At 45.4% G+C, this 22,459-nt stretch overlaps 1 protein-coding gene across 1 annotated transcript; it reads left to right on the forward strand.

The window, feature by feature from the left end:
- The first annotated feature begins 245 nt into the window (after nt 1-245).
- LOC142557474 (large ribosomal subunit protein eL13-like) lies at nt 246-10,580 on the forward strand. Its single transcript, XM_075669353.1, has 4 exons — nt 246-348; nt 546-802; nt 4,866-5,039; nt 10,317-10,580. The coding sequence occupies exons 2-4, from the start codon at nt 557-559 to the stop codon at nt 10,539-10,541; spliced, it is 645 nt and encodes a 214-aa protein (XP_075525468.1). The 5' UTR covers nt 246-348; nt 546-556; the 3' UTR covers nt 10,542-10,580.
- Nucleotides 10,581-22,459: the final 11,879 nt, after the last annotated feature.

Raw genomic sequence — 22,459 nt, forward strand, 5'->3', positions numbered from 1 at the left:
CACATGTTTGGACGTCACAAAGTTAGTCAAATAAGGTTACTCATAGCATTTATACAGTCACCGGAGCGAAAGGTGAGTGCACTTCAAGTCCTTCAAGTGCAACTATTAATTGTACGACGTATCAATACTTAACGCACACAAAACTTTACCAAATTTTCGTACAATAAATTAACAAATTTGTAACCAAAATAATGTATTTCTTTATGTCTGACAAAGTGCTGCACAGAATTTTGCTTCAAGGCTTCAAGCTTTGGACATGGTTTGGGTGACACCATGTGTCTACGTCATTCCCACAATACCATTCGATTCTGCTCTCCTTTTTCATCGGATCGTGGCTGCTGCTACACGGTAGGAGTTTGTGTTTAAGTTGTAATCTTATTTAATCCTAAAATATTATTCAGATCGATTATTATTGCTTTGCCTAGGTAGTACCTGTGACCCCCGATTTGTGTTGTACGCAGTATTTTTATGACTGCTGTTATCAATGTCGAGAAATTTTGTGGTGCGGTAAGGTGTGAATTGTGTTGCATGTTGATCGTGTGCAGGTTCATTCGAGATGGCTCCTAAAAGGAACAACATGGTCCCTAATGGCCATTTTCATAAGGACTGGCAACGCTACGTGAAGACGTGGTTCAATCAGCCGATGCGCAAGAAACGCCGTCATGCACACCGCGTGAAGCGGGCTCGAGCCATCGCACCGAGACCCGTCAAGGGAGCCCTCCGACCTGTTATTAGGTGCCCGGGTTTCAAGTATAACACAAAACAACGTTTGGGCAAAGGTTTCACTCTTGAGGAGCTCAAGGTAAATATATGTGCCATTTCTATTGCTACTTGGAACATCCAGGCTTTTCACAAAAACTTCCGAAACCTGGGAGAACGCGCTTGCGTTTTGGCAGCTTCTGCACACTATGCTGCAACATAGAAACAGCGAGGGCTGAACATTGATGTTTATTTACTTTGTTGTATTACATTACTGCTGCGTTTGTGGGGCATTTCTCTTGGAACATACTTTAATTGTGGCAATATTGATACAGCTCGCATTTGGGCATTGACTATTGAGGCTCTCCTTGAAATGCAGCTGTTAGGCTCCACTAATTTGTAGACAAACTCATCGGGCTGCTCGCACCTTTTCTTGCTTTAAGCGTGCTACGTCTGAGCTTTAGCCTTGTGACCTCCATGGATAAAGCTCATAGTAGCATTTATGTGAATTTCACTGTATGATGCGTTCGTTTTAAGAGCATTCAGCTGTTATATCTGCATCATCTGTTAAGTGTAATTGGCTGTAGTGAATGACCTTTTTAATCTGCAGGTAAGCTTTGGCCAAGTTCGAAGAAAATATACCGAGTCTTAATGCAGTTTACAAACAGTACAATGTTCAGAGATTTCACAGCTGGGGCTTATAGGATATGTTACTGCCATGCCACAAACTGGCGACTAATTGTTTTGTTTGCGTGCCTCAGCACGTAATGATTAGCTGTTGTGCAAGGGGCAAGCCTGCATTTTAAAAAACAGCAACGCACAGAGCTGAACTACTTTAAAGTTGCAACTAAAGGGTCCCTCACCAGGTTAGGGCATTGCCATTGACAAGTGCAGTGTATAGATTAGTGGCGATGGTCTGCTAAAAATGTTGCACTGCACGCTCTTAAAGGGAAGCTGAAAGCTTTTCCAGAAAAATGAGTGAAGAGCAGTACGCCGTGGTTTTCAACCCTCTGAATTCGAATATCGCATCTAAATTTTGCAGGAGCTATTAGAAGTGTTTTCGGATTGTAAACATTTGATAAAATGGCTTTTCTATGGTCTTCTATGCTGCTACATAGGACCTCACATAGAGTAGCAGCATAGGAAGCAACAAAGCGAGCCTGATCAAGTGTACCAAAATATTGTAATGTCCTGCTCTCATGTGACCACCTTCTGCATCATAACACTGTCACCTACTGAGAAGTGAAACTGAAACGGGCTGCAGAAAAGCTATTATTTAAAGCAATTGGAGGCTCACCAGTATTTGCCTCGAGGCCCTACACTTTCATTTAATGCATTAAATTAAGTTGTGAAAATATGTTAGTTCTTTAAATCTGGGCTGTGCTGTACAGGTGTAGATACCTGGCAGCAAAATGGTTGCACTTTCTGTCTTGTTTACACTATGTACAATTTCGCCATTGTGCATACTGATTGAAAAATGGGACATGCGGAAGCGACATTTATCACCTCCTTGCATGGTGCACACCAAGGTAGTGCAAAAAAGCAAAAGCTCTAACGAAAATATTTTAAACTTATGTCACTATGATGTCTTGTAGCGGGTCACTTCCTTTGCCTTTCATGTTTACTTCAGGCAGATTTTTTAAGTAGCCGAATAGGTGCTTTCCAAGTATAATAGACATGGAGTAATGGATGCTTATATTTGATGTTCCTGTAGAAAGTTGTGGCATAGTGTCCACACTCTGTAAACATGACATAAATATCTTTAAGAAATCAAAATTCTTAATCTGGGTCTGCAGCTGTATGCTTTCCATGATTCATGATTCTGAAGATGCAAGAAAGCAAGAAATGTGGTGAAGTTGAATTTTCAATAGACAGAATTAGTGCCTGAAGGGGATATGTGTTATTGTGCTTGATGTCAGCAGCAGACTTCATAACAATCTTTCAAAATCAAAATGATGTATTCAAGGCCCTGAAAGCTTATAATTATGATTTTAGCTGAACATAGCAAATTTTGGTGAGACATCTGGCCACTACGTTGGTGCAAGCTGCAAGTCAAGCTAGTCCAATTTTGTTACTTAGTAGGAATATAAGGTAACTATTAGAAATTGTGGAAAGTTTGTTTTTATTAAAATGTAAGGGATAAGAGCCTCTGGTGAGAATGACTGGTGCAAGTGTGGGAACTGCTCTGAATAATTCAGCTTGTTTAGAAGCTCCCGAGTTGACCAGACGTCCAATTGTGAGTGACATTACATGCATGTATCAAATTATGTTAATAAGCCCCTTCCCCCCTTATTTTTCCTAGTCGGATTTTGTGCAAACTATGTATTCCTTTGTTTAGAGATAAAAAAAATATATATTCAATTCGCCATTCGAACGCCTAGTTACTAGATTTATTGGCGGCGACGACTTACGAGGTCGCCATCTGTTGGAAGCACCTCGCTTGCATAGTATGAGGGATAATGTGGCACGCTCCTCATGCGTTTGGCTTTCAGTATCTTGGACAAACAGAATGGTTTACAGGCTTACCTCTACCGAATATGTACCGTGAAAGCCCACCACGCGTGGTCACTGCAATGGAGTCCCCCAAACCGTTTTCTTGCGTGAAAGGTAGGCAATTACTGAGAGCAAACTATGTGAAATACGTTCTTGTAGTGGGCTGTCTGTATAACCAAATGGAGCATTATGGAATGAAGCCTCACTGCAGAGATCGCACGGGTTCACAGCAACCATGCATGTCTGCGCACCGTGCTGCGAGCTTTAGGCCGAAGCTGTGAGCATTTGACAGTACACAAGCAATCATTGTTGCGTGGACGCTATCTTAGCGGTTCAAAAATAATTTTGTTCTAACTAGATGCTTGCGCATACGGCAACTTGCAACGTGTGCAGTTGCGACAATTTTTTTTTTTTCATCTAAAATCTTGAAGGTTTTAATATCATTATTTCTCAAGTTGCATTGCACTGTATTTTTATCAATCTTCTCAACAAGCAATTTCCCACAGCTTCTTTTTCTTAATCCAGTACATTCATGGTTTCGTGTGACACAAACATGAACATATGCCATGTTCGTACTTCTGGCTGTTCCAGTGCCAGTTAGTGTGCTTCTTACCATTCACTTTCCATTCCAATGCACTTGCCAGTATCTTGCATCAATAAGTCCATTGACCAAAGCTTAATGACATAAGCCGGGCAGTGAGCGCAGGCAAGCATCTCAGTGCGCGCTTTCTGCTACTCAACACAGATTGCGGGAGTGCTTGCTGCACACCCAAGATGTAACCGATGGCTGCTTGCCGGTTCAGTTGCGCGATCCAAGCTTCACGTGAAGGCTGACACCAGGCTCCGTTGCGTACATCTAGTTCTGCAGCACTGAATAACCTACCATGTTGGACGCCTTCAAAGGCAGCCACTACCTATTATAGTGCTTTCAAATGTTTTCTAGCAAACACCCAAAGTGGGAAAACCTCCCCACTTAATCAGAACCACAGCTTAGGCGGGACTTTACACTTTAGTTTTCAGCTTGCTTCCAAAGCAGCCAGTGCGGCTGCTGTATCCACATGATCCCTCATACCATGTCACGCCGACGCGGCGTGAGCTTTTCCAGTGGTGGAGCTCACTGCCAATAAGGTTGAAGGTGGTCAAGGATACATTCGCTGGTTAAATCGCTGAGCTTTTCACCATTTTTATAGTGTGTAATAAGCCTATTGTTGGCAACAGTCACGGAGCAAGAAATATTTAGGAGTGGAAACTCCGCTGTTTGCGGCGACCAGAAAAGGTCACAGGCCCGCGGAGCCGTTATTGGGCTAGCGGCCTGGAAAGAAATTACCGCCGTTGAAAGCACGCCGGAGTGGCTGGAACCGCCTGCCCGGGCGCTGCTGCTGGTGGTGTTTTTTTTTTTTTTTTTTTTTTTCCCCGCTGCGGCTTCTACGTCGCGCCGCATGGCCGTCGGCGCATACAATTGTGACTTTATCTGGTGGCCCGCGCTCGCTAGCGCTGACGGGAGTTTCACCTCCTATATGTCTTACTCCGTGGCAACAGTGTTACAATGTGTCCAACATGGTTATTTTTTCGTCCTTCAGTGTACTTTGTCAAGGTATTGTCAAGGTAAAAACTGCTACAAATTATAATTGCTAGTGTTTTACTCAAACCTAAAAGAAATATTTTTGAATTAGGCTGCAGGTATTGCCAAGAGGGTTGCCAGAACCATTGGCATTGCTGTGGACTACAGGCGTCGCAACAAGAGTGTTGAGAGCTTGCAGCAGAATGTGCAACGCCTTAAAGAGTACCGCTCGAGGCTGATCTTATTCCCACGCAAGGCTTCCAAGCCTGCCAAGGGTGATGCATCGGTATGTTCCTTTTGCTCCTTTACTCATTGTGCCTTAGTTTTGCATGTCTCTCATAACTGCTTGCAATAAGCAGGAAATACATACCATATAATCCGGAACATAGGTCGAACCCTGGTTTCAAGGTAAATAAAGTTTGAAAAATAAACCTTCGATGCTATTGACTATAGAGAGCATCCTTTGTTCAATATACCGTATTTATTCGAATTTAGGCCGATAGTTCTTTAAAATCTTATACCAAACTTTAGACTCTGCTTAGATTTAAGGATATTAACGAAACTCTCCAGTTTGTTAGTGAAAATGATAAATATGATGCATAGCTAGCGCCAACTAGAAAAGTCAATATCGCAGCTGCTACTAGCAGTGCCAGTGGCCAACTGAAGTACAGAGAGACATCGTCATTTTGACCTGCATCATATCGGCGTGCAGCGTGGCGTTATCGTAATGGCACCATACAGGCGATGCTGCTTTCAAACAAAAAGTTATGCTAGCTGCAGAGTTCTGCTAGCTGATCACCAAATGTTCAAGCCAGACCGGACTTCAGCATAGATGAGAAAAACATCCAACGTTGGAGGGGGCAACGGGAGGTGCCTTTTTTGTGTGCCGCAATGAGGTCACAGCAATTGGGAAGATAAGTGCGCAATAACAGAGGAGCTGTTCACTGAGATCGCGCCGTGTTTCGACGCATACGAGCCGTGCTCCACAGTCTGCGCATGCATGGGCGCGCAGGCGCAAGCTTGCACGCGCCCGCAAGCGTACGAGGCTAGCAGCAATGATGACATAGTGTGAGCTCAGCATGTTCATATTACATAAATACTGTATTCATTTCGTGAACATTGTCCACACTTTTTTGTTCGGCCTACATTCGAGGCAAGTTTTTTATTTTTTCAGGCTTCGGACATTTGGGGGTCGGCTTAGAATCGGGGCTGGCCTAGGTTCGAGTAAATACAGTATAATGCTCATTTGTTGTCTGACGAAAACCGCACGTGAACTGTCAAGATTTTCATTCAGGGACAGCCACTAGTCACTTATGACATCCTACAGCACATCATCAGTCATGTCCAAGGCATTTGTTGTGCATGACTAGGCACACCCAGCACTCATCAGGCAATGATTGGCATGCACTGGGCACCTGAGGTGTACGCTGATCACTGACTTGTTTTGATGGTTTAGTTCCGATTGATAGCAGCTTTGGGTTTTTTGTACCATGTTCACAGGCTGCCGTGGCCAACTTGAGCTCCCTCCTGCGATGCCAATTTGTCCCATCTGATGGTTGTTCTTCCGCCGCACTGTTCATCACAAAGCACTAAAAGCTCATCTGCTTTTGCAAATGCTGTTCATCTAGTGAAAAGCTTAGCATTTTCACTTCGTGAAGCAGCGCACTTACGAAGAATTAGTTCATTAATAGTGGAGATAAAGTGTCGCAATCCCATGATTTCATGAGGTGAGCGTCACTGCCAACATACACACACTGCACTATCTGTCTAGCCTCCGCAAGCGAAATTCCTTCCCTGTGTTCTCTCATACCAGTGCCGGAAAATCACGTAAAAAGCCTTCTCTCCTTCTCTCTCTCTCTATTGCATTTTTGCTAAGTGGCGCACTTCTGGTGACACTCTCGCATGAGAGCTGTTGTGTTTGGCTCATCATGCCACCCCCGCAGCTACATGAAACTGCAGTGTTTGCTTTGTATGTGACAGGGCTAGAGCTTGCACTCATACGCTTGTCCATCTGTGCTATGTGGTGTGAACTGGCTTTCTCCTGCACCAGTTTGCCAAGACATCTAACCAGGAGCAACCAGAACTCTTGCCATTGGTGGGCAGTGGCAAGAGTGCATGTCATCTGATCTTAGGTTTTGCATGGTTCGAGGCTAGTTGAGTGTTCAAAACTAGTAGAAATTAGCAGGACCAGATCGCTACAACACCTAGAAGCAGGGTAGCCAAAATTTATTTCTGAGCAGGCAGCCGTGGCAGAGCGTGAGCAGACTATAGTCGGCTTTTTCCAGAATTGCATAATTATTATAGATATTTGAAAGCATATTTTCACTTAATTCAGCCTGTTTATTAAACTACATCTATAAATATACAAATTAACAGCTGGAAGAAGTACACTCATCCACCCTTCTTGACTGATGTAAGCTAGTGGCCAATAGCAGTCGCATATGGGAATCTGCTATGTTACTAAATAATGCGTCCAAAAAAAAGGGGAGAGCAAGGTTCTTTAGGGAAGAGAGCATTTGAAAGAAAGGGGACTTCAGACTCCACTTGTGAGATCCACACGCCACACACGATTGCAAAATTTGGCTGATATCACAGAGGCGTATGCCATCCACGGACGGTTTTTTGACCATGCCCGAAGGGTGGTTCGGGCCCCCTTTAAAAGGCCCCTCACCAGGTAGTGCCATTTTGAGCTGACAAGCGCGCGCTAACGATTATGGCTGCTTAGTATTGCATCCCTGTGCGTTGCAGAAATAGCTTAAATTGAAACCAGACGACGTTTGCCCTTCTCCTCACGGGCGCCACTGTCCCAGCCAGAGAGTACACGTATATCGCTCAAGCGTGCCTACGTACATGGCAGTGCTGCAACGTCTGTCATAGTGGCATGTGACTTTGAGAATTATTCAAGGCAACAGCAGTTATTTGTTTGATCTGTTGCTTCAGTACAGGGTTTGTAAAGTAATGAGACTGCCTGCCGCATGGCACTGCAGTTGCCAGTAGTGCGCTCCCCGGAGGCGGGATTTGTGGTGGGCGTTCTAAGCTAAGTAATGCACCGGGCAGCAGTTGTGTCCGAGCTCTGATGCAGTGAGGATCTGAAGTGGCGCACTAGATGGTGATGGGTGCATTCCCCCCCCCCCCCCCCCCTTTCCTCCCATCAAAAAAGAATGCTTACCCATAAGACTTCCATCAATTTGATTCCAGCCAAAGGTCCTGGCCCGCGGCCATACATTTCTATGGGCGCAAACTTTTATTTTGATCCTGAAATTGGCCTTTGCCACAGAATTCAAACTTTGCTGGTAAGCACGTGTGGGCATAACCCCAATGGTGACCTTAGTGGTGACTCACTAGCGACACCGTCCGTCTTGATGGTGCTTGGAGTACAGTGATACAGTGAATGCATCGAACACTTCATCTCCTGTTGAAAATGCCTGTCTATGGCCTGCCACAGGAGGATTTTAAGGGGGGGATCATGGTAGTTCACAATGATTTATTACAGTCGCCGACCGTTTATTCGGACCTCGCGGGGACTGCGGAAATGTCCGAATAAACAGGTGTCCGAAAAAGCAGGTTGAGAAAAAAAAAATGAAATCCTTTATTTCCACGCACTTATTCGGGCTCGGCAGTGGGCTTGAAGAAATCGTGAGTGCGCCGTTGCACGCTGTTCCGTTCACGCGCAATCAGATAAGCCTGAATCTCTGAGAGGGTCGTACGGTCATAGGCGGCTGAAAGCACAGTCACTGCTTGTGCACGCTCCGCGTGCGACGGCAGCGTAGCACATGGTGCGTCATCTTCCGACTCGGAGTCATCGTCCGGCGGAGATACAGAAACCTGACGAATGATCTCGCCGTCGTCGAGTTCTGCGCATGTCAGTACAGCAGTGTCAGCACTTGTGAAACTGTCAAATGAGACGGTGTCCGGAATCGCAATGCAACCACTGCGCAGGTCTCGGCAGAATATTTTCCGCGTCAGTAGGGAGCACATCGGAAGGCGACAAATCTTAGGCCTCCCGGCACCCGCTTGCCGGCATTCCCCAGCGCAGTCTGCGCGGGCACTGTCGGCGCCATTAGACACTTGACGCGATGTTTCCGTACGCCGCGTTGGATCACCGAAACCTCGACACAGCACACAACACAAACACCACCGTGCCGACACCGGTCGCACAAACGAAAAACGTGCTGCTCGCAGCATCGTGCGCGAAAGAGAGAAATCAGCTGCTGGATTGTTTTGACATGGCTTACTAAGCTGAAACCGGAACTGCTGTACGACCACTCTATCAAACCAGGCAGAAACGATGATGATGAGCGGGGATTTCCAGTAGCGCCACTTCGTGGGGCAGCAAGGAGGCTCCGTTCAAAACAAAAATGGCGTTCAGCAAGTCGAACTATGCACCGGTCAGAGTCGGTGCATGATGCCCTCGATCAAGTTGGCTCAAGGAGTGTCCGAGAAATCAGACGAGGGCTTGCAAGGTGTCCAAACTTTCGGCAGTTGTTATACATTATGGTCTATGGGGAGAATGGCGGTGCCGCGAAGCTGATCGAATAATCGGGGATGTCCGAATTTTTGGAGTCCGGAAAGTCGGTCGGCGACTGTACACCATTTGCCCAATTCAAGTTGCCCCCCTCCCTTTTTAGTGCGCGTGTGGCATGGCATTTCCATTGCATAGTGACCATGAACGGCAACAAACTTCTTGAATAGCATAATGTGCCGGTTTCAATCTGTTTATGATGATGAAAGCAATACGAATTAGTTGTGCTAGCGGCAACAAGTCGCATCACTAGTTCTTGGCATTCTGGAGAATTGCATGTGTCGCTGGAAAAGCTAGTGAAGTGGTTAGTCTAGGCATGGGCTGCCATTATGTTGGTGATTGTTGTAATATCAGACATGCAATGGACAGTACGGACCACATATTGTGGTTCTACATAGACAAGAATGCTGTCTGGAACTGATGACAATAGACATTGTGTAAATTAATATACATTCTGTGAAGGTAAAGTTTGCTGGTATCACATTTTTATTATTGCCAGAATCAAAAGCATGCTACGTTTTGCTTGCTAAAAGTTGGGTATGAATTTTCTTTCTTTGTTTAGAAGCTTTAATGTCATTTCTGCATTAGATATGAGCTTTGAACCCACTAATAGTTGGTGCACATGATTTGTGGGCGTGTTAGAAAGTGTGTTTGGTCATCTTATTTATTTTTTCCTGCCTCTTGTTTAATTCAATTTCATCACTTCTGTCATGGTTGAATTAATGAAGTTGATTGTATTCCGGTTCTTTAGGGATAAAGCATGTTTGCGCATGCAGGTGCCTAGATGCTGCGGTGCTCATGGTATCCTGTGCTCCTCCTTGTTAGACCCCTTGCAGGTGTCTGAGGCCTCTCCCAAAGATCCATGATTACCCCTGTTGCCTATCATTTTCCTGCAACAGTTCCAAAGTTGTGATAAAAGGAGATATGCATGGTTTGCTTATGTTCATTGCTTTTGTGTGTGTGTGTGAGAGTGAGGGAGAGAAATAGGTAAAAAGATATTGACATGACGCACTTGTGCATTTGTCCTTTTCTGTTACACAGGCGGAAGAACAGAAGCTTGCAACACAGCTGAAGGGAGTGGTTATGCCACTGAGGAAGTCTACTCACCGGGAGAAGCCTAGAGTGCCAACAGAGGAAGAAAGGAAATACTGCGCCTATGTGCATCTACGGCAAGCAAAGGCCAAGGCACGCCTCTGGGGCAAGCGTGCAAAGAAGGCTCGTGAGGCAGCAGAGAGCATGGAAGCCCAGGCTCCAAAGAAGGCTTAGCTCAACTTTGGCGTCTAACAGTAAAGGAAATTGTCCACGTGTGGTGGTCTTCCTCGTGCCCTATGGGAGGGGGGAGTGGTCTGTCTACAAAGTCAAAAGGGTCAATACATGGCAGCCTGCATATTTGTCGGAATGCTTGCTAATTGCAAGCATATGCTGTTACATGGTCTTGCATGTGGGTGGAAGTAGAGTATTCCTTGTTTTAATGCGAATGCATTATATGCCTCATTATGCGAAAATCCGTCAGCGCTGTGACCAACAGACAGCACCAAATATGGCCGGCAGTGCAGAGTAAAAACGCGTCAAGTGCTCGGATTGACATCAAATTTCTCGGGGAGGTTCCTGTAAACAAAGTAAATTAATGGCTTTGAAAAAAATTGGTGCATTTCTGTCTGGGTGGAAATAAAACCTGGGCCACTATTTTATAGAGATGCTTTTTCCTGATGCTAATGCCTTTTGGCCCTTTTCGGTGCTTTTCGTGTTCGTGGGTGGCTGCATTTGGTGCTCCGCCCAGGGTGGAGAGTCTCTCGACCACTCATGAACGCGCAAAGTGCCAAAAGGCATTAGCATCGAAAAAGGCATCGCTACAATATCGCGGTCCTGGGTTTCCAGGCTGCCTAGTGCATTTGTCATTGCACCCGTCACATCGCCGCTATCTGACTGACCAAAGATGTAGCCTAGTATGTGCGTCGTTTGGCACGTGACAGCGCAGCCTATGTGGAGGAGGTGGCGTAAAGCCTCGAGCGTGTAAAATAAGCACACTGCCTCCCGCACGTCACTTGCACTTCGATTTCATCTGTGTTGTCTACTAATGGACTCTCAATGCCACGTCATGAGTATGTAAAACAAGTCTGTCTGTGGCCAATAATTCATCACCAAAAAGAACTTTAATGCATGTAGAAAACTTTAATCGAAAACATTTCACCAAAGGGACTATTCCCAAGTGTGGGCAGTTTAAGTGGCTCTGCCAATTTTAAATCCAGCTTCTCTGAACTCTTGCAGTGTTAATTTTGATAAATTTTCAGTTTACGTTTGCTTGTGGCAAGTACAGCATCAAAGATTTAGTTTCGTTTTTAATTAAGTGGTACTCACAAAAATTTTGTATCATACTTTTGCTTTATCAGATAGCTGTTGACCCTGTAGCTAGTGTAATGCCAGAAATACATGCAAAAATATTGCCAGTTATAACCTCTCTAAAGGTGGCCCTTTAAATATACTTGCCAAAGGGAGCTTAGCTTGTGTAGGGCTTCTTTGCAAGGCAACCCTGCATATTGCAAAGATCTGAGATCGTGGTCACTAACTGGTGACGCCACACTGGTCAACCAGGTCCAGTACTCAAACCACATGATCAGGACTTGCTGAAAGCTGGATGCACGCTGTATAAACCTGTCTTTCACTCTGCCCTTATCCACATTCCACGCAAATAGTAAGCTCAGTACCATGCTTTCACTTCTATTAGGATACACAGCACCCTTTGTGTGTGCGTGTTTCCACGTGGCCCCCTGCCCTCCAATTTTTGTGGCAGACGTTGCCCTTGTACACACACCCTACTCTAAGAAAATTGTGCATTTTTCACATTTGTCATATTAAAGTTCTTGTAATTCGTGATTTGCTGCATGTTCACGAAATTAAGGGAGGATGCGCATTTTGCATCGTAAAAAGGGGGCTAAAGTTACATGGGTGATCAATCTTTTAAAAACCAAATTTTCAATTTGCATAGCTTTTTCTGATTCTGAAGTAGCTTCTCCAAATACCACATAAAAACTCTAAAAAATCAGCCAAGGTGGCAAAAAGTCTTGCGGAAATTGCAAAAGAGCTTTTCTTTAAGCCATGATATCTCTAATGGCGCAACCAAGTAATGCCACCTTGCAAGGCCTCTGAATGGCCATGCCTGCAACGCAACTCGTGTGCTTTGCGATTGGTCTCCTTGGCGCGATCTTCACAGGTGCGTCTGCTACGTGCACCTCCTGACATACCTGCGTGTCATGTTTGTCTGCATCTGCGGAGCAGTTTCAGAAGCTAATTGCATTGGTGATATGCACTTAACATCTCTGCTCACTGTGTTCATCATTACTCGCAGAGCATAGCTTCAGAAGCTGATTTCACTAGTGATTATGGGTTGGCAAGCGAAGTTCACCATCATAAGCCTGCTTTATGTCCACTGCAGGACGAAGGCCTCTCCCTGCAATCTCCAATTACCCTTGTCCTGCGCCAACCAATTCCAATAGTGCCCGTGAATTTCCTAATTTCACTGCTCCAGCGAGTCTTCTGCCGTTCTTGACTGCATTTCCCTTCTCTTGGTACCCATTCTGTAACCCTAATAGTCCAACGGTTTGACCTGCCCAGCTCCATTTTTTTTCTCTTAATGTCAATTAGTGTATCGGCTATACCCATTTGCTGTCTGATCCAAACTTCTCTTTTTCTCTCTCTTAACGTTATGCCTAGCACTTTTCGTTCCATCGCTCTTTGCGTAGTCCTTAACTTGTTTTTGAGCTTCTTTGTCAATCTCCAAGTCTGCCCCATATGTCAGCACCGGTGAAATGCACTGATTGTAGACCTTCATTTTCAGTGATAATGGTAAACTTCCAGTCAGGAGCTGGCAATGTCTGCCGTATGCGATACAACCCATTTTTATTCTCTGAATTTCCTTCTCATGATCAGGGTTCCCTGTGATTAGTTGACTTAGGTAAATGTATTCCTTCACAGACTCTAGAGACTGACTGGCGATCCTGAACTCTTGTTCCCTTGCCAATGTATTCATCATTATCTTTGTCTTCAGCATATTAATCTTCATCCCCACTCTTGCACTCTCTCTGTTAAGGTCCTCAATCATTTGTTGTAACTCGTCTGCAGTGTTGCTGAATAGAACAATGTCATCTGCAAACCGAAGGTTGCAGAGATATTCGCCGTCAATCCTTACTCCTAAGCCTTCCCAGTTTAATAGCTTGAATACTTCTTCCAAGCCCGAAGTGAATAGCATTGGAGAGAGTGTGTCTCCTTGTCTGACCCCATTTTTTATATGTGTCTTCCCACTTGTGTAGAATTAGGGTAGCTGTGGAATCTCTGTAGATATTTTCCAAGGTATTTACGCAAGTGGTCTGTACTCCTTGGTTACGTAATGTCTCTATGACTGCTGGTATCTCTACTGAATCAAATGCCTTTTCGTAATCTATGAAAGCCATAGAGAGAGGCTTATTGTACTGTGCGGATTTCTCGATTACCTGATTAATGACATGGGTGAGATCAATTGTAGAGTATGCCTTCCTGAAGCCATCCTGTTCCCTTGGTTGGCTAAAGTCCAGTGTTGCCCTTATTCTATTGCAAATTATCTTGGTGAATATTTTATATAATATTGGGAGTACGGTAATGGGCCTGCAATTTTTAAATTCTTTATCTCCCTTTTTGTGGATTAGTATAGTGTTTGCATTCTTCCAGTTTTCTGGGACCCTTGCAGTCAATAGACACTTCATAAATAGAGCCTCCAGTTTTCCAAGCATTACGTCTCCTCCATCTTTGATTAAATTGACTGTTATTCCATCTTCTCATTTCATGACTTGCAAGGCCCTTTGGACCTCATTGCTAATTATAGGAGTACGTAGTTTCTGTTCGTTACTGTTTCTAATAGATGTATCCCGACTCCTCTGGGTACTGTACAGGTCAGTATGGAATTCTTCCGCAGCTTTTACTATTCAGTTCAACACCGCGCATACTTGCAGCACTCGTAAGCAAAAAAGATTGCTGGTGAAAAGATGCCTACGAGTATCTGTGATTTTGTTCAGGAGCCTCTACTGAGCACTTCACGTGTGGACAGAACTCTTACGAGTGTCAGCGATTCCATCCAGGAGCCGCTGTTGGGCACTTGCACATAGCCAGAAGCATCCAGCAATTGCAACTTGTATTGCCTGGGCTCTTCATGCAATGTTGCCATGCCATCCACAAGCACCAGTGGCACCATTCAGGTGTGCCTAAAGCGACATTTTGTACCGGTGGAAACAGTCTTGGGAAGTCGCTGCAAAAGTACCAGCGAAGTTAGTAAGTTCCACATGTGCGACCACACAGAAAATAGTATTGACTGGTGAGGGTGCGATGCATGCCATTACGGAACAAGCAGACAAGTTTGTTATCGTACAAGTCGCAGCTTTGAATGCTCTTCTCGGGGATGTTCAGTGGCAACAGTCCTCCCAACCAGGACATTCAGTTCAGCTGGGAACAAGACGGGTTGGCAGTTATTATACTCGCATGCGCTTTCTGCGGTGCCATGACGGAGTGGTCATCGCCGCGGATGGAAGGTCGTAAAATTTTTGATGTAAACATGAGGGCTGTACAGGCTGTTGAAGGGATTCGCACAGGGGCAATGGCTTTGTCCAATTTCAGGTCGGTAATGTCTCCTGTTGGGGTTTGTATCACAAGACCTCTCAAAAACATTTGCAGTCAGAGTTCAGACATTCTAGCAAGTCAATTGCTACCAAGGGGCTTTTTTTTTCCTGGTGCTGTGTCAGCACTGTGCAGTGTTTACAAGATGGACTCTGCTTTCAATAATGTTGCAGTGGTCTGATTGGATGTGCTTGGCACGTTGCATGTCCCACTAGGTGTCAACACCATTGCTGAATATTACGCTGGTGGTGCTCACTAGTTTTGTCAAACCGGTGCCATGATTTCACAGTGCCCCCCTCCAAAAGAAATGTGATGGAAGCTTATGAGAATTGGAAGGCACTAAGCATAGCCACCAAACACGCAGTTTTGCCACAAACGCACTCACCATCGCGTCGGATATACATCGGACGCCTGGTAGCCTCCAGGAGTTTGTAAGGCTGTGGCAGCAAAGGCTAGTGGCATCATTTAGCAGCGCCGCCCACGTAGAAGTCCCGAAACGGTCTTATCACCAGGGTGTTCGTGATGAATCATCACTAAGCATAGCCATCAAACAGATGCAGTTTCGCCACAAATGCACTCACTGTCGCATTGGATATAGTACATCTGATGTCTGGTAGCCTCCGAGGTGCTTGCACTGCACAGGCTTCGCGTAAAGCCCCTCCATCCACACACCACTGCCGCTTTTGCTAGTCGGCGAAAACGTGTATAGAGGGGCTTTAGCTTCGCATGCTTGCTATCGCTGTCGTGCATTCTCAGAAGCAGTGGCAGCTCCACCATAGCCGTACAAACTTCTAGCTGGCCTCTGACGTGGAGCCGGTAAAACAGGATGAGAAACAAGAATTGCAGATTACTGGCTAAAGAAGGTATCATAGTGTGAGGGATACGCAATACAATTTTTATGTTGTAACCTTCGTTAATTAGGTTTCAGAGCAGAAGTATAATTTTTTTTTTCATGTTGGTTTCTTGACGTACATACGTAAACATGTTTAGCGCAGATGATGAGGGAATTGAGCTGTTATAGTTTTTATTTGTACCAGTTTATGGTTGTCAGGCTTGCTTCTCTCAAAGTTTCCTCTGGCCTTTGAATTCTGTTCATAAAGGCCATATTATCTAACTAAATATAAAACAGTTCTGAGTAATCGTGCATGCACCACCTTGTCTGTATCACCTTCTTTAGCTCGGAGGCTCCTTGTTCTTGTTCCCTAGTTAAATGGCGCAACCCACTCTGGGGAATTGGCAATGAATCTGGTGGTGAAGGAACTGTTAGCATTTTTTTTAAAAATAAGGGTGAAATGAAATAAGTATCTTGCAAGTGGGATTTAAAGTCTACTGTTATAGGTATGAATAATCAATTATCTAGATATTTTGTGAACATTTGAGGTATTTCGAAAAATTCTAATACAATTAGTTTTGTCTTGCACAGAAAGATGCAGAGGGCTTCACAAACATTCCTGTGGCTGTAATCCAGGGCGGTAGCCCTGAAGGAAAGAGCTACAGGAAGAGTCAAATTCAAGCCAAGCTTTTGGAAGGGTTCTTCTAAAATTTTTTCTGTTGAATAATGAAACGGCAGCATGTCGAGAAGTGTTCCAGGGATTCACTCATTGCATAAAGGGCACATGGGCGATATAGCCAGACCAGATCTGTGGAGGTAAAAGTTCAGGGGGGGGGGGACTGCACAGTAGTCCTGTATTCGTTACTTCAATTTTTCTAGAGGAGCACCATTTGTTGTTCCAAGGAAAACAGATGCGGGAAATTGGATGTTGCCAATAATAATTGCACGAACTTTTTTGTAATTACTGTATCTAGGACACTAGTATTCAGGATACCTCTGGGGAAATTAACTAAAGTGAGTGGGATGAGACCTGGAATAGAAATGTCTATAGCTAGAATTTCGCTTTCTGAAGTCGTAAGTTGGTAAGCCATTTCAGCCCAGTGCACACCTTTTGAAGAGGTAAAGATAGCTAAGCTGCCACCATGAGAGGGACGGTCCAAGCGAAATGTTTGGTAATTTTTTAGATCAAATGCTTTTCTGCTGATAACCAGGATTTTTGCAATGCAATGATATCCGGTGAGTGCTGGCTATAGAGGTAATATTAGTAAACAGCAGTGGAATAAATGGAACGGCAATTCCACTGTAATATTTTCAGCACACCTATGTTGTGCTAAGACCAGCAGCAGAAACTGCCTTGTCGAGGATGCTATCCTTAAAAAATATATTTTTTGGAAATATTCTCCTGGCACATTTTAAAAAAGTCTTCATGTTAGGTGTCGTTGTAGATCCCTGCGCGACAGGAGCTGCGTGGTGTTTAAGAGCATGGGAGTCAATCTCCATGTACGTTTTTTGCGAGCCATAATCTGAGCTCCAATCTGATTCCTGTTCTGTATGATACACAGGAGAAGTCTCGTTAGGTTGAAGTTTAGAGGGGCCTGGGTTGGATGTTTTTGCATCATTCACATTTGAAGGCACTGAAAGCTTAAGAGGCTATGGTACGTGGACAGTCACCTGAAGGAGTTGAGTCATTTGGGTGGTAACCATTTGTGCTAATACTCTGATAGGCTCATAAATATATTTTCCTTTGCCTTCTGCGTTGCCCTCTCTACTGCCGAAGCCATGACATGAGGAAGTGGGGAGTGAACTGTATGAGATAGTCTACTTGCTGCACTGGCGTACCGGCGAGATCACTCCGCAATGATTGAACAAGCTTCCTGTCCTGAGCATCTCTTTTGTTCAATTATTTCTAAAATTTCTAATTCGTGTGCTCTCGCAGAGCAGTTAGTATGGTCAGCTGAGAGAGAACCACTGCAGAGACCATAGGCACCGACTACGGGGGGGTCTCCAGGACAGACCCCCTGTCCGGAGTTTTCCAGGGGGGCTAACCCCCCCCCCCTGGCGATGCCCGAAGCGGCTCCCTCTCCCCACACACATCTAAAGTACCATTACCAGAGCTTTGCCACCCACATGATTTGAGATTTCTTTTGACTTTCCTCAACCTTTTCATTTGAAATTTTACTGGGGCTAATAGCTTAGTGCATCATTGTTGGCGCGGACGTGCACGGCTTTTAAAGGGACACTAAACGTTAATGTTAAGTCAACGTGGACTGTTGAAATACCATCCCAGATACCTCGAAACGCTTGTTTCGTGCGAAGAAGAGACTAATTTTAAGAGAAAATGCGTTATGAAGCGTCCGCGTACCTCTATCGCAGTTCAAATCGCCCGCCCTCCGATCGAGGAGTTGTGACGTCATGGTCTCATAGTGACGTTGCGCCGTCGGTGAGTAAGACGGCGTTACGGCTTTTCTGCGAAAAACGCAAACGCGCGGCCAGTAACATAGTAACATATTTAACAGGGAGAGGTGGGCTAGTTGGTCGATATTAGAATGCATCATGTAACCGCGCAAACAAAGGACAAAGAAGGAAACACACAGGACAGGCGCGGAACTTCAACTGAGATTTACTCCGGGAAAGCCCACATTTATACATGTATCATAACCACACTTGCTAATCATCAGACAACCATCACTCGACGTTGGCATGCGGGCGTGAGTGAGATAAATTTACATGTAAATAATTGAACTCTTTATCACTCGGTGACATTGAAGAGCTGCTTACGCAGCTGCCAGATTGCATTTTTATACAGTAAGCTTCATAGATTTCTCGGCTCAGTTGCGACGCAAACATCTTCAAGAATAGTGTCGCGGAACCTAGGCGTGCAATTACGACAGTGGCGACAATGGTCAGCCAATTTGCCACCCCCCGCCAATCCTTCTACCCCCGTGCGGTGCTCCTGCAGTCTGACGTTAAGGCATCGTCCCGTCTGCCCTAAGTAACTGTCGCCACAAGAGAGGGGTATCTGGTACACTACCCCTATTCTACCCCTATTCTGCCTAGGTTCCGCGACACTAAAGTCTTGAAGATTTTTGCGGCAAAACTGAGCCGAGAAATCTATGAAGCTTACTGTCTTTTATCAATGGTGTGTGTCAAATGCACGTGAATATTGTGTGTCTCAGTATTGCTTCTCTTTCCAGTAAGCAATGCTAACGACTCATTAAAATTTTTTTTATAATTTACAACATTTACTAGGGATTGAAACATCGTCAGTTGCACACAAAGGTCATAAATATACACAAGGTGTCCCAATTATCATGCACCAAGGTTAAAAAAAAAAGAGAAATGCGTTACTCGAAGAAGACCTATAGTGCATATTGTTTACAGTACAGTGGAGTAGCTGCCAGTAATCTTTTCGTTAGAGATTTAATTAGGTAAGTGTAATTAATCAACTCGAGACGTACTATCCTAATTATCAAAGTGTCAATGAGGCATTTGAATGCACAGCCAAGGGACATCTAACTGCGGAATTTTCAGCAACGTACTAGTTTGGTACCAATTTTTTCCCGACTGATAAGTAACCCCCCCCCCCGAAATCTGGAGAATACCACGTGACTGCGCTCCCACCCAAATTAGTGTTCCTGTATATGCTCCCTGCGGGAGCATATACCTCCTGAGCCGGAGCCCACGGGCGACCTCTCTCCGTGCCTGTCACGTGTCATTCGACGGAAGCAAGATCCTGCCCACACTTGTAGAGAGCCTATTTAAGGGGCTCCTAAATGTACTTTTGAGATACTTCATACTTGTTACTTCATACTTCATGCTTTTCTTATTTTCTTTCAACTACCTTTGAATAAACAGTGCAAGTTTCGCACTAGCAAATCGTCTCGCCCCTGCTTGGTCGCCATGATCTACCGGATGCCTGCAGCCCGCCGACAACGCCACGCTACCCAATAAGTCATGTCGGTCGAGCTTCGATAGGCAGGCGCCGCTACTTCTCGGCAGCAGTACGGTACGCTACCCTGGAGCACGCAACAGCAGGCTCCCCCTGAGTAAAGGAAATAAAGAAAAACATCGTGATGAAGCTGGTGCCTTATCCGCCGCGCCCTTGGCCGAAGTAACACGTCGCGTTTGGTATTAGTTGGAAACAAACTGTGATAGCTGTTGTAATAGCGTAAATAAAGTGCACGGATTTTTTTTTTGCCACAATATCTCGCGTCACAAAAGTGCGATGGTTTAAAAGTACCCTAAAGGCAAATGCTAACTCGACGTGGACCGCTTAAATACCGTTGCAGAAACCTCGCAACACTTTTTTTGTGCCAAGAAAATACTTAGTTTACAAGAAAATTGCATCTGAAGCGTCCGAATCAAAGACTTCAAGAACGGCAAAATCACACCCAAATACTTCAAATGTATCACGGCACATGCGGGAGAAGTAACCACGAATGCCCCTCCCAACCTCAACAAGAAGGCCCACCGAGCTGCGCGAGAACTAACCCACCGCGGCTCGGACAGTGACGGCTCAACACCCCGCAACCCCCGGGGAAGGGGGAAGGACTGCGACGGAGGCGATGGAGAACACGGAGGAGGCGACAACGACGAAGTAGCGATAAAAGACGACAGGGATAGACTGGTCACGTATCACGACATACTGACACACTATACGAAACAAAGAGAAGTATACCCACAAACAACTGGGCAGCTCTCAAGAAACAGATTGGAGAAGGTTGCAAACCAGAACGTTCCGAAACCCAGCACAGAATTAATTCAAAACAAAACCCAGACGCCAGCTGCAAGCTCTGCAAGCACGAACACGCAGACATGGCACACATCTTATGGAAATGCAGAGAGATCAGATCAATATTTGTAGAAGACAAAATAGAACCGGACCTTCTTGAGGAGCGATGGCTAAGCGCTCTGACTAGCTCGGAACTACACGACCAACCACGGGCAATCCAGCGGGCCAGCGGGCCTGGGCAGCGGTGGAAAGGCTATGCCTGGCCGCACATAATGCCCGGGGTGGCCTGAGCCCGGGCTGGCAACCTCGCAGGTCCTTTTCTCAAATTTTTTCCCCGTCCGTCCGTCCGAATGCCTTTTTCGAAGTTCAAGTCTCCCGCCACACAAACGGAGGGGGGGCGGGGGCGAGTGGTGATTTCGCATACGCCATCACCACCCTTTTCTGCCTTCGGTGGGTAAAACGGGACCCGACAGACGGCGGTACCGAGCCAACGATTCTATTTTATTTAGGGGCATTAAAGGATTCGCCACTGCAGCTGCTTTTTGGTCAAGAGGCGTAGACCGTTCAGACATCTCGCGACTTCATATGGAAGTTCAATTCTCTGCTACTTGCTGTTTGTGTGAGCTTGGCGAGCCAGCGAAACCAGCGCAGCACTACGTGATAACGAAACTACTGAAACGGGAAAGCGTGGACGGCGCGGAGCCGGGCGAAAACGAAGCCTTTCGACCGCCCGCATCTTTGTCGATGGTCAGTTCAATGAGTCCCCCTTTTTTTTTTTTTTGTAAAAATGAAATTGAACTGGACAACTAGCATTTGATTTCGTCTTAAAATACAAGAATATTTCTTGCAACGAGTGGTTCAGTACTAGTGACAGAATTTAACTGAGGAGTGGCTTCGTCATCGGGCAAGTACTTGAATATCACGGGGGAGTCTCTAATCATGTCTTGCATTTACCTGAATTTCTCGATAATTAAGGCTCTGTTCGCGATAATATTGACGCCTTAGACATTCTCGAGCACTAATCTATAACTTTAGTTTGACTTGATATTTGCCTTTAGTGCCCCTTTAAAGGTGCGTTTTGTTTCGTCCCAGACGCCATGTCTTTCTCTAATGAGCAGAAGGTAAACATGATCCTTGATCTCTAAATAGTAACAAGAGGAAGGCCGCAAATATATCAGTCATGGAAGTGTGCCGGTATACCAAACGCATCGACTATCGTAGGAAATTATGAAAAGGTCAGACAAACCGGCAGCTTCAAGAAACGGTAGCGGAGGACTCCACCTTTGAGTCCTAGCCTACGCACGGATGTTCTAGTATTTGTGGCCTCAAATCCTCATGCTAGCGTGCGGGACGTGGCCGCCCAGGTACCAAGTTCCAAATGATCAGTTTGGCGGATTCTAAATGACGGCCTTCCACACGTACCACCTTAACCAACACCAATGCTTAGAAGATAGGGACCCGTAGAATCGTCTAGATTTCTCGAATTGGGTCCTCAAAAAACCGATGAATCACCGGACTTTTTGAGCAACATCATGTGCGCAGATGAAGCCAATTTTCGCAGAAATGCCTAGGTAAATTTGCATAATGCACACTATCGGAGAGACTACGATACACACTGGGTAAAGCGCAATCGGCACCAGTACCCCTGGTCGTTCAATGTGGGGTGCGGAATTTACGCCGGTTTTATAATCAATCCCATCTCCCTCGATCACACACTGACTGGACAGCGTTACGTGGACGAAATCCTTGAAGGAGTGGTGGATGAGTTTCTCAGCAAAGTCCCGCTGTCACGTCTTCCACTTCTGTGGTATCCGCAAGATGGGGTACCCGCACACAGCAGCAGCCGAGCACGAAACTGGCTGAATGCGACTTTTCATGCGCATAGATTGGAAGGCGCGGGCCTGTAAATTGGCCGGCTAGATCACCTGACCTCTCTCCACTCGCTTTCTTTCTTTGGGGTGATGTAAAAGATCGTGCTTG

Source organism: Dermacentor variabilis, chromosome 1, assembly GCF_050947875.1.
Source record: "Dermacentor variabilis isolate Ectoservices chromosome 1, ASM5094787v1, whole genome shotgun sequence".
In the NCBI taxonomy this organism is placed as follows: Eukaryota; Metazoa; Arthropoda; class Arachnida; order Ixodida; family Ixodidae; genus Dermacentor; species Dermacentor variabilis.

Coding starts and splice junctions, on each gene's coding strand:
- LOC142557474 (XM_075669353.1), top strand. CDS start 557: ATGGCTCCTAAAAGGAACAACATGGTCCCTAATGGCCATTTTCATAAG. Junction 803..4,865: donor TCACTCTTGAGGAGCTCAAG/GTAAATATATGT, acceptor TTTTTGAATTAG/GCTGCAGGTATTGCCAAGAG. Junction 5,040..10,316: donor CTGCCAAGGGTGATGCATCG/GTATGTTCCTTT, acceptor TCTGTTACACAG/GCGGAAGAACAGAAGCTTGC.